The 18372-nt window shown below is 48.2% G+C and overlaps 1 protein-coding gene across 1 annotated transcript; it reads left to right on the top strand.

The window, feature by feature from the left end:
* Nucleotides 1–17479: 17479 nt before the first annotated feature.
* Nucleotides 17480–18139, top strand: CLDN5 (claudin 5). Its single transcript, XM_056859625.1, has one exon. The coding sequence runs from the start codon at nt 17480–17482 to the stop codon at nt 18137–18139; it is 660 nt and encodes a 219-aa protein (XP_056715603.1).
* The last annotated feature ends 233 nt before the right edge of the window (nt 18140–18372 follow it).

Raw genomic sequence — 18372 nt, 5'->3', positions numbered from 1 at the left:
CTCCAGGCTGTCAGTGCGAGCTAGTGGCACCCCCCACCCCGAGCAGGGCAGCCAAACCCTCCCCCTTTCCTTTTTACCTGGTCTCCGGCCTCTCCAGACAGTCCCCTCCCAACGCCTCGATCCGCAGCCGGGCCCAGAAATCCGGAAACGTCTTCTCAGGCGCTCCGCCCGAATCCCACACAGCCACAGCGACCGCTCTAGCCCCCCCGTCTCTATTCGTCCCCTACAAAAAGCAGCCGCCGCCGCCGCCAGCGGGAGGGGGACAAGAGGGCTACCGAGAACGAGTGCTAGAGCGGTCCCTTCCAAGCCCTGCCCTCAGATTCCGGTGCGGGAAGGCTTTGCCCAAGTGTCATTCCTGACAGCTGAAGCGTCCTGCGGGAGGTGGCGTTGGCCACGCTGAGTTCTCCCATGGAAAATGAGGGGGTTACCGCATTATGTATTCCCAGCGATGTATTAAGAGTTTAAAAATGTTATAAAAAACATTGCTTTAAAAGGGTTTTTGGATGCCACGGCTAAATAATGGTTGGAAGACGTCTTCACAGCTAAAGGGGCCAAACAAAGTGCGAACAGTATTTTTTATAAGAGTTTCAAGCTCTTAATACATCGCTGGGAATACATAGAAAGTGTGAACAGTGTTTTTTATAACAGTTTCAAACTCCTAATACATCGCTGGGAATACATAGAAAGTGTGAACAGTGTTTTTTATAACAGTTTCAAATACATCGGTGAGAATACATAGAAAGTGCGAACAGTATTTTTTGTAAGAGTTTCAAACTCTTAATACATCGCTGGGAATACATAGAAAGTGCGAACAGTGTTTTTTATAACAGTTTCAAACTCTTAATACATCGCTGGGAATACATAGAAAGTGCGAACAGTATTTTTGATAACATTTTCAAACTCTTAATACATCGGTGGGAATACACAGAAAGTGCGAACAGTGTTTTTTATAACAGTTTCAAACTCCTAATACATCGCTGGGAATACATAGAAAGTGCGAACAGTATTTTTTATAACAGTTTCAAACTCTTAATACATCGGTGGGAAAACACAGAAAGTGCAAACAGTATTTTTTATAACATTTTCAAACTCTTAGTACATCGCTGGGAATACATAGAAAGTGCGAACAGTATTTTTGATAACAGTTTCAAACTCTTAATACATCGCTGGGAATACATAGAAAGTGCGAACAGTATTTTTTATAACAGTTTCAAACTCTTAATACATCAGTGGGAAAACACAGAAAGTGCAAACAGTATTTTTTACAACATTTTCAAACTCTTAATACATCGCTGGGAATACATAGAAAGTGCGAACAATATTTTTTATAACATTTTCAAACTCTTAGTACATCGCTGGGAATACATAGAAAGTGCGAACAGTATTTTTAATAACATTTTCAAACTCTTAATACATCGCTGGGAATACATAATGCGGTAACCCCCGGAGAGATTGGCAGTTGCAATGTCCCTTCTGCAACGACATAAGATCGCAGTACATTCTCCCCGTATTGTCATCCTTTCCTGGGAGATAGGAAGAAGATGAAGCTTTCCCTTCTCTTAGCAGACTCCTCTCAGGAGATAACTACTCAAGCAGCCAAATTTTGCTTCGGGTCTAGAGGGATTCGTAAACGGCTGATTGAAAACCTTTCCTCATAGAAGATCTTTCCTCCTCTTCTTCAAATCATCCCTTCCAGAACCATCAACTTTTATTATTTTAACCTAACTTTGATTTTTATTCAGAGCTGATATTGTATCGGAATAAAATTTGATTGATTGAGAGATTGGCTTCTTAAAGAATAAATATCATGAGTGGTTTTGAAATGAAACTTATACCTTTTTAAAAAAAAAGAGTGTGAAGTGTGCCCTTTATTTGGTTGCCCTCAGCAATACAAAGTGGAAAGCAAATTAACGGTGGCCTTCTTGCCCCGAGAGCTACATTCCAAAACCACGATAAACATCATCGTCGTTAATAGCAGATGTAATTTATGTATTTATGCATTTATTTAAACCGTTTATAAGCCGTTATTTATTACTAGCCGGAACCTGTAGGGGTGGGGCTGGAGTGCTTGCTTGGCATTAAAGGAACTGTTTGGCACTCCTAGGGTGGCCAGCTCTGAGTTAGGAAATACCTGGAGATCTTTGGGGGTGGAGCCTGAGGATGGTGGGGTTTAGGGAGGGGTGGGACTTCAATGGGGTATAATGCCATAGAGTCCACCTTCCAATGTAGCTATTTTCTCCAGGTGAACTGATCTCTGTCGCCTGGAGGTCAGATGTAATAGTGGGAGCTCCAGCCACCACCTGGAGGTTGGCCACTCTAGGCACTGCACAGATCCCAGGATCAATGCCCAGTGCCTCCAGTTGTAGAATCAGATAGTGAGTGATGTGAACAACCTCCAGAGAGCCACCGCCAGTTAGAGTAGACAGTAGGGACACTGAAAGATCAGTCGCCTAAAGTAGCTTCATGTGTTCAAACTGGGGTGGGGGGGTGAAGAGAATCGCTTCATTGGGGGGATGAAGAGAATCTCAACAATTTGAAAAGCCTACTCTCCAAAAATCACCTAGGATTTTCTAAAGCCTTAGGAGGTTAAGCAAGTTGATCTCTCCTACTTTACCTGCTCCTGTCAGCAGTCCTGTTTTCCTGGAGCATGCTTTGTCTTTATCAGATCAATGTATGTGTTTAATCTTTTTGTGTGTGTGTGGTTTGGTTTTTGCTGTCAAGTCACAGCCGACTGATGGCAACCCTGTAGGGTTTTCAAGACAAGAGACATTCCGAGGTGGTTTGCCATTGGCTGCCTCTGTGTCGTGACGCTGGTATTCCTTGGTGGTCTCCCATTCAAATACTATCCAGGGTCAACGATGCTTAGCTTCCAAGATCTGATGAGATCAGGCTAGCCAGGTCAAGGCAGTCCAGTCATAATGCTCTGTATATCTGGAGAGTCCCCTGAGAAGGTAGAGAACTCTACCCTTCTGATGGGTGGTTCCATGGTGTAGCTTTCAATATCCATACCTAGGGTTGCCAACCTCCAGGTACTAGCTGGAGATCTCCTGCTATTACAACTAAGCTCCAGCCGATAGAGATCAGTTCACCAGGAGAAAATGGCCGCTTTGGCAATAGGACTCTATGGCATTGAAGTCCCTCCCCTCCCCAAACCCCACCCTCCTCAGGCTCTGCCCCAAAAACCTCCCACCAGTGGCGAAAAGGGACCTGGCAGTGGCAACCCTACCCTCAGCCCACCACTGACATGTCCAGTTCATCACTATAGCCCTTTTCAGGCGTTACGTCCCTGGTGCTCCTATTTCACATACTGGGAGAATGTACTACATGTGACCCTGTCAGTATGCACAATTGCCTTTACGTGTCAAAAGGATTTTGTGAGTATTTTGCAGCTTCGGTACACCCAAACAAATCCCCCCAAAAATCCAAGTCTTGGGTAGTGGGTACCTTGGCTGGAAAATACACGTTGCCCGTTTCACAAAAGATGGTAATCATGCATCTCAAGAGGACTGCACATAGTGTATTCCTGGTGCACCAAGACAGAGCACCAAAAACTGAACCAAACACTTTGGTGTTGAGCAGGGGAAGTCAGCCTTTAATCATGTATTTGCTAAGTGAACTAGCTGCCATGCAGGAAATCTGCAGATCATGCACACACGAAGCTGACTTATACTGAACCAGACAATTGGTCCATCAAGGTCAGTATTTTCCACTCAGACTAGCAACAGCTGTCCAGGGTCTCAGACAGAAGTCTTTCACATCACCTACTGCCTGGTCCTTTTTTAACTGGAGATGCTGGGGACTGAACCTGAGACCTTCTGCTTGCAAAGCAGAGGCTCTTCCACTGAACCATAGCCCTTCCCTCAGATTTCATCTCTGCCACAAACTGACTAGGTGACCTTAATCAATTGTCTGCCTCAAATGCTTCCCCTCCTCCCCCTCAATCTGCAATATGGGTCTAGTAATACCAGCCAGGCTTGCCGCCTGTTCTTTATTTAAAGGAACTGTTCCTTATTTGTTGAATTCCAAAATACTCATGGAAAATAAGAGATGCATCATAAGGTCACCCACTGAGCTTTGTGGCCAGTGGGGATTTCAGTCAACGTCTTCCCCAGTCACTATCTAATCACTCTATCCCACTGGCTCTCTGAAATTAATGGGAGCTACAGAAGAGGAATTACTTTAACAGGGATTTACATCTTTCATTTACTGAAGTCATTTATACATCCCTCATCTCCCAAGCAAAGTCTCTGAAGTTCATTTTAATTCTCTCCCTTGGGAAAGATTAACCGAACAAAGATGTTTGCCCCTTATGGCTGTGCAGATAACTGCTAACCTTTAAAAGTGGCTGCACTGACCATTGTCCTCTGGTCTCTACCACCAGACTCTTCAAACAATAGTATTTAGATAAATGCGAAGGTCATGTAATGTTTATTCTGCAAACAGATTTGCTACTTGTTCTAATTTTAATGGTTTCCCTGCCAACTTGTTTGTGTGTGTGTAAAGTGCCGTTAAGTCGCAGTCGACTTATGGCGACCCCTTTTGGGGGGCTTTTCATGGCAAGAGACTAACAGAGGTGGTTTGCCAATGCCTTCCTCTGCACAGCAACCCTGGTATTCCTTGGTGGTCTCCCATCCAAGTACTAACCAGGGCTGACCCTGCTTAGCTTCTGAGATCTGACGAGATCAGGCTAGCCTGGGCCATCCAGGTCAGGGCCCAACTTGTTTACAAAGTATTTAATAGGCCAGTTCTGTTCTTCTTAAAAAACTTTACATAAAATAACCATCACTTCCTTATATCAGCGGAGGAGAGAGCCATGGTTTAGAACCACTTCCATGTGGCTGCTTTCGTTTCCTCTCCTTTCACCGCTCAGCTCATTAAGACGGTTCTTTTATCGTACATTAACTTATGTATTTATTTATGCATTTACTTTATTGATAGGTCACCTGTCTTGCTAAGGCTCAAGGTAGATCTCATGATATACAAAAATGTAATCAGACAGCATAAGATGCCCAATAAACAATGCAATAGGGCTGGGATTAGGAAGTTAGACAATGTGCCAGAAAAGGGTTTCAGACATGATATACCATAAACAATGCAGAAAAATGAATTTTAAAAGTAGAAGACAGTGCCGTAAGAGCACGATAAGACATACAATAAACATGGGTAGACTACAGTACTGTTTCTTTTATATAGAAGTTCCCTCTTGAACCATTCCATTATACTACAGGTCTCAGAAGCCGAGCAGGGTCAGTGGTTGGATGGGAGACCGCCAAGGAAGGCTCTGCAGAGAAAGGCGATGGCAAACCACCTCTGCCTTTCCCTTGCCTTGCAAGCCCCTTGCTGGGGTCACCCCATGAGTCGGTTGCAACTTGACAGCACATACGTACATACACATATAGCAGATGGAGCTGACAGCAGGTACAATCCAGCCAAGGGTAAGTACAGTCTAGTCCTAGCCGAATTCAATAGATGGCAATTATGTACATGGTTGACTTTTCTAATCTAGTGTCGTGGTTAGAGGGTTGGAGGACGAGAGAAACCATAGTTCACAATCTCTGCTCACCCATAGGGCTGCCAACTGCCTGGAGAAAAAAAATATCCTGCCCCTTGAATAGAGCTTTAATGGGTGTTAATTACCAGGTGATGTTATTTACCTCCATGCCACGGAAAAACTTCAATTGCCCAATTTCACACATGAACTATTAAAGGGACAGGACACTTTTCTTCAGATCTGTCGGCAACCCATGAAACAAATTGGGTGAGCTTGTGCCAGCCACACCCCCTATATACCTATTCCACCTCAGAGGGTTGTTGTGAAGCTAAAATAGCACAATGTATGCAATCCTGAGCCCTCCAATGAAGGCCAGGATGAAAACGTGATAGGTGAAAATGAAAAGCACTTCGCTTAATTTTGGCCGCACTGCATACTAGGTTGCAATTGATCCATGATATGAAGAATAGAAACCACCTTCCCTCTTTTATCTAATCACATTTATTTCTATCTTTGACTACTTTTCAGTTAACCAGTTATGACTGCCTTAAAAAGTTACAACACTGAAGAAGTCAGTTGCCCGTTACTCACCCTGAAAAGCAAAGCACCTCTTGACTTTTTTGACACTTATTTTTGTCACAATGTTTTTATACATTCTTGTGACCCTGCAAGAAGAACTGGAAGAGGAAGTCAGAAGAAATTCTTGGTGCAATCATAAATCACACATCCAAATGACTACCCAAAACAAATTGAGAATAAATTCCCAAGCAAAGAAACACAGGCCATCAGTTGATCCCAGAGATATCCAGCTCGTTTGATGAAAACTTGTTTCTGCTATGTTGCTCTTATCAAGTCTCGGCTTGGAATAAAGATGTATCAGTGTACACAGAAGATTCCAAGAAAGCAATCCTTCACACCAACTGATGCAATCCTAAACAGAGTTGATGGTGGGAGAAAGTGCCATCAAGTCGCAGCCGACTTACGGTGACCCCCATAGGGTTGCAAGGCAAGAGACGTTCATCAGTGATTTGCCATTGCCTGCCTCCGCATCACAACCATGGTATTCCTTGGTGGTCTCCCATCCAAATACTAACCAGGGCCAACCCTGATTAGCTTCCGAGATCTGACAACATCAGGCTAGCCAGGACCATCCAGATCAGGGCAAGCAGAGTTACACCCTAGTAAATCCATTGGAGCCAATGGGCTCAGAAGGGTGTAACTCTGCTTAGGACTGCAGCATGAGCTACAAGCCAGGAGGATACCTCTGCTGAAAAATTACTTGGTAGCCATAGGCAAGTTGCTCTTTCTCAACTTAATTATCAGGGTGTCCAAAGGTCCAAGCATGACAAACTAAAACTAGCATCGGCCCCTGTTGTTGGCTTTAGTAATTCCTTTGCTCATAAATCATACCTTTGGGTTAGGGTTGCCAGGTCCCCCATGGCCACCGGCGGGGAATGGGGGGTAGAGTTGCAGGATCCAGGTTGGAAAACCCCTGGAGATTTGGGGATGGAGCCTGGGGAGGACAGGGACTTCGACAATGCCATAGATTCCACCCTACAGAGCATCCATTTTCTCTACAGGAACTGATCTCTATAGTCTGGAAATGAGCTGTAATTCCCAGGGATCCCCAGGTCTGACCTGGAGGCTGGCTTCTCTAGGAAGCCACCATTTGTCCCATTGGGAAACTTACATGTAACCCCAACGTTCACCTACATTTCCCCATAGAAGAAAACAGCAACTATCTGGGGCTCTTTCAAGCTGGGAAAATGCCCTAGTGAGGCCATGGTGGTTAGGGTTGCCAGCTCCAGGTTGGGAAATACCTGGAGATCTTTGGAGCAGAGTCTGAGAAGGATGAGGTTTTGGGAGGGGAGGGACTTCAATGCCATAGAGTCCAATAGCCAAAGAGGCCATTTTCTCCACCTGAACTGATCTCTGTCAGCTGGAGATCAGTTGTAATAGCAGGAGATCTCCAGCTAGTACCTAGAGGTTGGTCACCCTAGCCATGGCTCTCATAGGGTTGCCAGCCTCCAGGTGGAACCTGGAGATCTCCCACTGTTACAGTTGATCTCCAGATGACCAAGATCAGTTCCCTTGGAGAAAATGGCAGCTTTGGAGGGTGGAGTCTATGTCATTATACCCTGCTGAGGTCACTCCCTAGGCTCCACCCCCCAAAATATCCAGGTATTTCCCAGCCCAGAGCTGGCAAGTGGCAACCTTACCCACGCACCTAATAATTGAGATAGAAAATTGCTGGGATCTTCAGAAACTGGCATGTCTGGTTAGGCAGACTCTCCGGGGTTGTTATGAGGATAAACTGAGGAAGGGATGACCATGTAAGTCCATCTGAGTCCCTCGAAGGAAGACTGGGGTAACACTGTGAATGACAGATCAATAGTTTTTAATCCTTCATAAAATTATTTTGGCCTGCATACCCCACTTTCACTTTTCCCTGCAGTAATACTGCTTCAGGATGGGTACAGATGAGAGACTGCCAGTCATCACTTTATTAGTCAATGGGTTATTTTAATCCTAAAGAAGGGAGATGTTCAAACCAAATAAGGAACCCAAGGGGTGTGGAGAGGGTCACGAAAGCAATGGCTTCTGAACTGAACTCTATGACATAACCTGAAGCAACAAACGGAAACCACATCCTTCCTTCTCTTTTCCCTGCAGTAATGCTGCTTCAGGATGGGTACAGATGAGATACTGCCAGTCATCACTTTATTAGTCAATGGGTTATTTTAATCCTAAAGAAGGGAGATGTTCAAATCAAATAAGGAACCCAAGGGGTGTGTGGAGGGTCACGAAAGCAATGGCTTCTGAACTGAACTCTATGACATAACCTGAAGCAACAAACGGATACCACATCCTTCCTTCTCAGACAACCGCAAGTGTTGCCATTTATACCATGGCATCACATGCCATGGCACACAAGTGATGTTGAATTCGGGTTGTTGTTTTTTCCTGAGCAGGGTGTGTGTAACCTGCACAGGTGCAGAAACAATCCAAAATGTGGAATTAGGCACTGAATTCAGTTTCCTTTGGATTTCGGGGTTTTGCTTTAAAATAAAGCAAGTGTCTAGTCCTCAAAGCTATGAATACAAGCTTGCATCTTTGTGGGCGATGCCAGGTGAAATCTCCATGGTATGGCAGGGAGGGATTCCACTGCTATGCACACCTCCATGTTGTGTCCTATTAATTGCAAGAGAAGAATCAATTATGTAAAATAAGAAAGTGTATGCAAATATGCTTCTTTGACATAATTTGCCCTGAGTGAACAATCTTGACTTTCTAGGGGACTCTGGGGGGAAAGCTTGGTTTATTTGGTGCAGAGGATACACCCAAGGTAGGAATGCCAGCCTCCAGGTGGGACCTGGGGAACCCCTGGAATTACAGCTCATCTCCAGACTACACAGTTCAGTTCCCCTGAAGAAAATGGATGCTCCAGAGGGTGGACTCTGTGGCATTGTACCCCACTGAGGTCTATGACCTCCCCAGGCTCCATCCCCAAATCTCCAGGAGTTTCTCAACCTGGATTTGGCAACTCTACCGCCCCAATTCCCCACTGATATCTAGAGGGGATCTGGCAACCCTAACCCAAAGGTAGGATTTATGAGCAAAGGCCCGAGCATGACAAACCAATACTAGCATAGGCCCCATTGTTGGCTTTAGTAGCTCCCTGCAAGGATCTCACGGTGCTGGACTAGAGGCAGAAAAAAGTGAGCAAAAATATATATATATTAGAGCACTTTCTCCGCCACTTTTGGAAGTAGTGATGGAAAAGAGGTGTGCACAGCTGCAAAAAAAAACACTAAAAAATTGATTACATTACCAGAGAATCAGTGTGGTATAGTGGTTAGAGTAGTGGGCTGGGATCTGAGAGATGAGAGCTCAGATTCCTGCCATGGAAGATCGCTGGGGTGACCAGTCAGAATCTTTCAGCCTCACCTACCTCACAAGGTTGCTGTGAGGACAGAATGGAGAATCGAGGACCATGTACAGGGCACTTGGAGCGGTGAAGTCTGATCTGGAGAACCGGGTTTGATTCCCCGCTCCTCCACATGAGCGGCGGAGGCTAATCTGGTGAATCGAGTTGGTTTCCCACTTCTACATATGAAGGCAGCTGGGTGGCCTTGGGCTAGTCACAGCTCTCTTAGAGCTCTCTCAGCCCCACCTACCTCACAGGGTGTCTGTTGTGTGGAGGGGAAGGGAAGGAGATTGTAAGCTGATTTGATTCTCCCTTAAGTGGTAGAGAAAGCATATAAAAACCAACTCTTCTTCTTCAACTATTCAGAAGGCGGGCTAAAAATGTCCTAGACAGATTATCTGCCTGGAGTCCCAGCTAGAAAGGTGAGTTGTGAAGAAAGTCAATGAATAAGGCCAGTCTATTCTAAACGGTCTGACATAAGTCGTACATCCTCTTCTTATGCTCAGTGTTGTCCTTGTTTGGGGGCAAAAGTTGCTTACGATGTTTGGTTTCCCCACTGCTTGCTTCATTGCTATCAGTCCGGACCTGCTGTGCTTGGATCCGGTGACGTCTCACCCATTTCCCTTTCTCCATAGAGGAAAGCTCAGTGGCTTTGCTTGGCCATCTCCTTTTTTAGGCATGGTGCAGAAAAGAGCAACCAAAATTATTAGGGGACTAGAGCAACTGCCCTATGAGGAGCGGTTAAAACACTTAGGGCTGTTTAGCTTGGAAAGAAGGCGGTTAAGGGGACACATGATAGAGGTCTACAAAATTATACATGGTATGGAGAAAGTTAACAGGGAGGAGTTTTTCTCCCTTTCTCATAATACTAGAGCGCAGGGTCATCTGCTGAAACTGGAGGGTGAAAGATTCAAAACTGATAAAAGGAAGTATTTCTTCACACAACGCATAGTTAAATTGTGGAACTCCCTGCCCCAGGATGTGGTTCTGGTCTGACCTTCTGGGGTAAAAGAAAACAACTCCACACCATCCTCTATATGACAGTCCTTCAAGTACTTGAAGATAGTTCTCAAATCACCTCTCAATTGTCTCCTCTCCAGGCTAAACATACCTTTTCTCATACGACTTGGGCTCCAAACCCCTCACCATCTTTGATGCCCTCCTCTGGACATGTTCTAGCTTGTCTACATCCTTTTTAAATTGTGGTGCCCAAAACTGAACATAATAGTCTAGGTGAGGTCTAGGTGAAAATAGTAAAATGACACCATCACTTTGTGTGATCTGGACACTATACTTCTTTTGACACAGCCCAAAATTGCATTTCCCTTTTCCGTTACCGCATCACACTGCTGACTCATGTTCAGTGTATGGTTTACTAAGACCCCTCGATCCTATTACTGCCAAGACAAGTCTCCTATAATTATGCATTTGATTTTTCCTGCCTAAATGCAGAACTTTACATTTATCTCAGTTGAAATTCATTTTATTTGTTTGAGCCGTTTCCCAGCCTGTCAACATCATCCTGTATGCCGACTCTGTCTTCTACTCTATTTGCTACCCCTCCCAATTTAGTATCATCTGCAAATTTAATAAGCATCCCCTCTATTCCTTCATCCAAATCATTTATAAAGATGTTGAACACAGGTCCCAGGACAAATCCCTGAGGAACTCCACCTGCCACTTGCTTGTCTTTCTATGTGCGCTGAGTAATTCTCATGTTACAGTCAATGCATGTACAGCTGAACATCTGATACAAATGCCACATTTGTCTATGTACTGGTCCCCAGTTTCATTCGTAAAGTGAACACACATTGGCTCTTTCATACAAACAGATGTATGCACATAAAGGGAGGATGTATACACATTCACTGGAACATGTGGACAGGGCTAGAGATGGCACATCTTAGCTGTAAATAATGCTAAACAGCCAACAACCTTGAATACTTCCCTGTCTGGGGACAGAGGGATAGGATGGACAATTGACAAGAATTCCTTGGAAGATAGCAAAGGACCAGAAAAGAAGTTATGAAGGAAGAGAAAGGGAGTTTTATCAGAAGATACTGGTCATGTTGAACCCCCAAAAGAAACTAAAGAAAGAAGTACATTGTCCAACATGCTGAGCAAATGTTTGCTGAAGTGCACTGAAAGTGCCTTGAACATCTTTTATCCAACATGTGCGAAAGTAACTTAAGACAGCTTCATGCATGGGCATTTGAAGAAATCTCACAGAGTGGATCTCTTCCATTGCATGGTCTTTTGTTTCATAGTACGCCTTTCTCACTGGGACTCAAGGCAGTTTACAAGTACGATAGAACTATTTTGATTGGACTGTTTATGTTTTTAGCTGTATTCCCATGTTTGTGTGTGAGTATATATTCCATAACATTTTCTTGCTTAAATCCACAGGGCTTTTGCACAACAGTGTTCCTCACACATATGCATCACAGAACACAGCAGTGGTCAGATAGCACGCACATGCTCCGAATTAGCTAATATCAATCATTACGTTTGCAAACCCGAGTTACAAAAAAGCTTCTTAAAATAGACATGCATATTTTTAGAGACTCTACCAAAGTGACTTCTAGCCCATGAAAGTCTGTGAACACATGAAGCTGCCTTATACTGAATCAGACCCTTGGTCCATCAGAGTCAGTATTGTCTACTCTGACTGGCAGCTGCTCTCCAGGGTCTCAGGCAGAGGTCTTTCACATCACCTGCTTGCCTAGTCCCTTTAACTGGAGATGCCGGGGATTGAACCTGGGACCTTCTGCCTGCCAAGCAGATGCTCTATCATTGAGCCACAGCCCCTCCCCACAATATATCATTAAGGTAGTACAAGACTCCTTTTTTTCAAAAACAAGCAAACAACTGCAAGATGGGGAAAATTTTTAGCAAACACTCCCAAAGCAGTGGTAGTTTGTTTATTTATGGGATCCCAGTATGGTTTACATCATTTTCCCCGTCTCCATTTTATCTTCACAACAACACCCCTGTAGAGTAGGTTATGCAGAGAGAGGCTGGCCTGAGGTCACTCAGCAAACCTCCATGGGAGAGTAGGGATTCAAACCTGGGTTTCCATGAACCTAGTTCAACACTCTAACAACAGTACTTTGCCAGCTTTCTAAGATTTGTAAGGGTAAAGTGAGTATCAGGAGATTCAAGTATGGACATAATATGTAAGTTTGACCCAAGAGCCTGCTAAAGATGACAAAGCAGACTGGAAGTGTTCCTTTGATGCAAAGAAAGGTGGTTTTTTAAGGCTATATGGAGAGAAATAAATGTTTGCCTCAATGGTCAACTTCTGGTCTTTTCACTGTGAAAAGAGCTGGGGAAGGGGTGTCTTTGTATCTTGCCACTTAGAGAGAAAGCAAACTTCCTTCTCATCTCAGTAAAGGGGGGTTTGGAATGTGTTTTGTTGTTCTCTTGGTGAAGCAACAATTGTCCCTCCTGGTTCCAGGAAGCAACTGACAGCAACAGGATGCCAGGCTCTGGCTGGTGAGGCACAAGTCACAGCACGGTGCCAACTTTGCAAAGCTTGCCACCAAGCGTAAAACTACCTTGGATCTTAAGATGCAGAGCACAGGTGCTCCACGGCGATACCAAGGAGCACCACCTTAGATAATGACCTGTTTGTGGGCTTCCTAGAGATAGCTGGTTGGCCACTGTGTGCACAGAAGGCTGGGCTAGAGGGGCCTTTGTTCTGATCCAGCATGGCTCTTCTTATGTTCATGCAGAAGGTCCTAAGTTCGGACCTTGGCATCTCCAGTTAAAGGATCTAGCAGTAGGTGTTGTGAAAGACCTCTGCCTGAGACCCCAGAAAGCTGCTGCCCATCTGAGTAGACAATACTGACTCATGGACCAATGCATAAGATAGCTTCATGAGTTAATATGAACTCCTTTATTTCATGCTGTAGGAAAAGTTTGTGTGTGGATAGAGACCTTAGTTGGGCAACATCTCATATGTTTGATCTGTCCCCATGTTTCCAGGATGCTGCCTCTTTTCCGGTTACAGTTCCTGGTAAAAGGCTTGGGAGTTGATCAGAAATGATCAGATCAGATAGATCAGAAAAGAGCAACCAAAATGATCTGAGAGCTACAGCACCTGCTCTATAAGGAGCGGTTAAAGCGCTTAGGGCTGTTTATCTTAGAAAGAAGGCAGTTAAGGGGAGATATGAAAGAGGTCTATAAAATTATGCATAGTATGGAGAGAGTGGACAGGGAGAAGCTTTTCTCCCTCTCTCATAATACCAGAACACGGGGTAATCTGCTGAAGCTGGAGGGTGAGAGATTCAAAACAGATAAAAGGAATTATTTCTTCACACAAAACACATAGTTAAATTGTGGAACTCCCTGCCCCAGGAAGTGGTGAGGGCTGCCAACTCAGAAGGCTTTAAGAGGGCAGTGGATATGTTCATGGGGGATAGGGCTATCCAGGGCTACTAGCCAAAATGGATACTAGTCATGATGCATACCTATTCTCTCCAGGATCAGAGGAGCATGCCTATTATATTAGGTGCCGTGGAACACAGGCAGGACAATGCTGCCGCAGTCGTCTTGTTTGGGGGCTTCTTAGAGGCACCTGGTTGGATGCTGTGTGAACAGACTGCTGGACCTGATGGGCCTTGGTCTGATCCAGCAGGGCTTTTCTAATGTTCTTATGTTCTAAAACTCTATTCCCAAAGTGACTCAGTTTTACTTTCTGGGGCCAAGATTGTGGAACTCCCTCTCTGGGTTATCCGTCGGTCCCCTTCCAGCGGGGGGGGGGGGGAGAGAGGAGGAGAAGAAGAGTTGGTTTTTATATGCCGACTTTCTCTACCATTTAATGAAGACTCAAACCGGCTTACAATCACCTTCCCCTCCCCACACCCTGTGAGGTAGGTGGGACTGAGAGAGCTCTAAGAGCTGTGACCAGCCGAAGGTCACCCAGCAGGCTTCATGTGGAGGAGTGGGGAAACCAATCCGGTTCACCAGATTGGACTCCGCCGCTCATGTGGAGGAATGGGGAATCAAACCCGGTTCTCCAGATCAGAGTCCACCGCTCCAAACCCCTGCTCTTAAATCACTACACCATGCTGGCTCTCAGCCTTCTTTGTTTCGTCCAGCATTTTCACAATAATCCCTCCTCTCTGACAAAGAGAGCTTTGACTCCCGAAAGCTTATATCCCGGAAATTTTATTGGTCTCCAAGGTGCTCCCGGACTCAAGTCTTGCTCTTCTACTTCAGACCAACACCTGAAAGTGGAAGAAACATTGTTAGTCTTTAAGGTGCCACTGGACTGATCTGGTATGGGGCTGTGGCTCAGTGGTAGAGCCTCTGCTTGGCATGCAGAAGGTCCCAGGTTCAATCCCCACATCTCCAGCTTTTTTTTTTTCAACCCCTACCTCACCTATAGGTTCTTTAAACCCCAACTGTTCACAATCAGGTTAAAAGGAGGACATAAGATTTGAGTAAAGGATCGGTAGCATGTGAGCTATGTGCTCCTTCAAGGTCTCTTTCTGGGAAACAGCTAGACCAAGGTTGTGCTTACTTGTGAGGTAAAGAGAAACTATTTTGGGGAGGGGCTGTGGCTCAGTGGTAGAGCATCTGCTGGGCACGCAGAAGGTCCCAGGCTCAATCCCCAGCATCTCCAGTTAAAGCAGTGGTTCCCAACCTTTTTTTGACCAGGGACCACTAGAACTTTTTTGTTCGGTGCAGGGACCCCAAGGTTCAAAATAAAAATTCCAAGTGCCAATGTGGCAATTTAACCTGAATACTGAGGTTTTAGTTTAGAAAAAAACAACTCATATGTTAACATCTTTTGCCTTAAAAGAAAAACACAATAGCAGAGCTTTCAATGATACAAACAACTTTTTATTGAAAGGCAAATCCAAGGCAAAACCTCCCATTCACAGATGGCCAATAACCCCATCCCGCCACGGCTGTTATCCCTTCCGTCGTGGGCCCTCTACAATGCCGCACACTTACCGCACAGGGGGGCAACCCATGCCTGGAATCTAGCCCGGGGGGCCGTCTTCTGTCCCCGATGGAGGGAGCCGGGAGGGCAGCACACGCACCAACAAGCGCCCCTTCAGTAGCTGCCGCCACCTGGGCTCCTTCCTACCTTCCCTCCCCGGGGGGCCTGCCCTCCGCCTGTCCTCAGCGCCTTGGCCTCCTCCGCCAGCCAAAACCAGCGGGGAAAAGGGGGGGGGAGGAGGAGGGCGCTTGACCTCACACACCTCCCCTGAGCCGCGGCCGCAGCTCAACTGAGAGAGAGGGAGAGAGCTGCGTGCCGGACCCCTGGTGGTCCGCAGACCACCGGTATAACTTTGTTTCACGGACCCCTGGTTTAGTTCTCGCGGACCCCTGGGGGTCCACGGACCTCCGGTTGGGAACCACTGAGTTAAAGGGACTAGGCATGCAGGTGATGTGAAAGACCCCTACCTGAGACCCTGGAGAGCCGCTGCCGGTCTGAGTAGTCAAGACCGACTTCGATGGACCCAGGGTCTGATTCGGTATAAGGCAGCTTCATGTGTGTTCATGTGTGTGGTGTTCTGCCATTGACAGACAAACTCGGCTGTGTGTGTGTGTGTGTGTGTGTGTGTTAAGGGCCGTCAAGTCGCTTCCGACTCATGGCGACCCTATGAATGAAAGTCCTCCAAAATGTCCTATCTTTGACAGCCTTGCTCAGATCTTGCAAATTGAAGGCTGTGGCTTCCTTTATTGGGTCAATCCATCTCTTGTTGGGTCTTCCTCTTTTCCTGCTGCCCTCAACTTTTCCTACCATGACAGTCTTTTCCAGTGACTCTTGTCTTCTCATAATGTGACCAAAATACGACAGCCTCAGTTTAGTCATTTTAGCTTCTAGGGTCAGTTCAGGCTTGATTTGATCTAGAACCCACTGATTTGTTTTTTGGGCAGTCCACGATATCCGTAACACTCTCCGTAAAATCCGTAAAACTCGGCTACCGTTCTGGAATCCCTTCCTCTGGGTTCATCGGGTTCTCTTCATTTGGGGGGACGTGACCTGAAAAGGAACATTCTGTTCCCTTCTTTGTTGTCGGGAAAGGCCTTCTCCCCCCCCCCCCCACCCCTCACCTGCTCCGCCACACACACACACACACACAGGCTGCTCCAACGCAAGCCTCCCTCCTCCAGACAGAGGAAGCCTTACAGGGCTTTGTTTCTCCAGCCTGGGAAGCCCCTTCTCCCCCCTGCATCCTCTCTCCCCGGCCAGGGGCTCTGGGTTCAGGAGGAAGGGCCTGCTGACATCCTCCGCTGGCTCCCGGCCAGACCCCTTCCCCCCCCCCGCCACCCTCCTCCCTCTGTCTCCCCCCTGCCCCGACCCCTCTCCAACCCTGAGTCACCGCCACGCGCCCGGGGTACTTTTTTCCCCTTTCATCCCCTGCCTCGCAAACCCCTCATTGGCTGGCCGGGCGAGGCTGCCGCCTTCCGATTGGCCGTGACGGGGGCGACGGAGGATGGGGGGAGACGCCCCCCCCTGCCTCGACGGGGCGGGCGCGCTTCGGCTATATAAGCGGCTCCCCGCGCCTTCTCCGGCTAACGGGCCAGGCGAGCAGGAGAGATCCCGGAGGGAGATCCGAGACCCCGGTGACAGATCCCCGCGGCCGCGGCCGAGCGAAGCAGCAGCCTCCTCTTGCCAGCGTGCAAGGAGCCCCGAGGCGACGAGGAGAGATCCCGACGCCAGATCCCCGCGGGAAGCCGCAGCAGCCTCCTCTTGCAAACTTCAGCTCTTCGCAAAGGCGAGGGGGAGAGATCCCGACGCCAGATCCCCGCGGGAAACCGCAGCAGCCTCCTCTTGCAAACTTCAGCTCTTCGCAAAGGCGACGAGGAGAGATCCCGGCGGCAGATCCCCGCGAGAAGCCGCAGCAGCCAACTCTTGCAAGCTTCAGCTCTTCGCAAAGGCGACGAGGAGAGATCCCGGCGGCAGATCCCGGCGAGAAGCCGCAGCAGCCTCCTCTTGCAAGCTTCAGCTCCTTGCAAAGGGAAATCCCGGCGGCAGATCGGGGGCAGGGATCCCGAGAAGCCGTCGCGAGCTTGAGCGGCGCGCGGCGGCGTCGAGGATGGCTTCGGCGGCGCTGGAGCTGCTGGGGCTGACGCTGGCCATCGTGGGCTGGGCGGGGGCCATCCTGGCGGCGGGGCTGCCCATGTGGCAGGTGTCGGCCTTCGTGGAGGCCAACATCGTGACGGCGCAGATCACCTGGGAGGGGCTGTGGATGGCGTGCGTGGCGCTGAGCACGGGCCACACGCAGTGCAAGGCCTACGACTCGGTGCTGTCGCTGCCGCCCGAGCTGCAGGCGGGCCGCACGCTCATGGTGCTGGCCGGCCTGCTGGGGCTGCTGGCCCTGCTGGTCACCGTGGCGGGGGCCCAGTGCACCACCTGCCTGCGCGCCGGCCGCGCCAAGGGCTGGGTGGCCGCCGTCGGGGGCGGCCTCTTCGTCCTGTGCGGGCTGCTGGTGCTCGTGCCGCCCAGCTGGTTCGCCCACATCGTCATCGGCAACTTCTACGCCCCGACGGCGCGCTCCAAGCGGGAGATGGGCGCCGCCCTGTACGTCGCCTGGGCCGCCGCCGCCCTCCTGCTGCTCGGCGGGGCGCTCGTCTGCTGCCCCTGCGCCCGGCCGCGCCACGACGCCCCCGGCCCCGTCAAGTACGCCGCCCCCCGACGGCCCGCCGCCCATGCCGCCCACGCCAACGGGGACTACGACAAGAAGAACTACGTCTGAAGCCCCCCTCCCTCCGCAGCCCCCCTCGGAAGAGACGGCGCGGGGTTGGAAGGGGCCACCCTCCAGGGGCTGGCTGGAGATCTCCCCCTCTTGCAACTCACCTCCGGCCCGCCGAGATCGTTTCCCCCGGAGAAAAGGGCTGCTTGGGCCATTGGACTCTATGACATTGAAATCCCTCCCAGCCCCTGCCCTCCTCGGGCTCTGCCCCGGAAACCTCCCGCCGGTGGCGAAGA

This window comes from Euleptes europaea, chromosome 13 (assembly GCF_029931775.1).
Source record: "Euleptes europaea isolate rEulEur1 chromosome 13, rEulEur1.hap1, whole genome shotgun sequence".
Classification (NCBI taxonomy): domain Eukaryota; kingdom Metazoa; phylum Chordata; class Lepidosauria; order Squamata; family Sphaerodactylidae; genus Euleptes; species Euleptes europaea.
The sequence above is the reverse complement of the archived record's forward strand: the minus strand, read 5'-3'. Positions and strand labels throughout refer to the sequence as shown.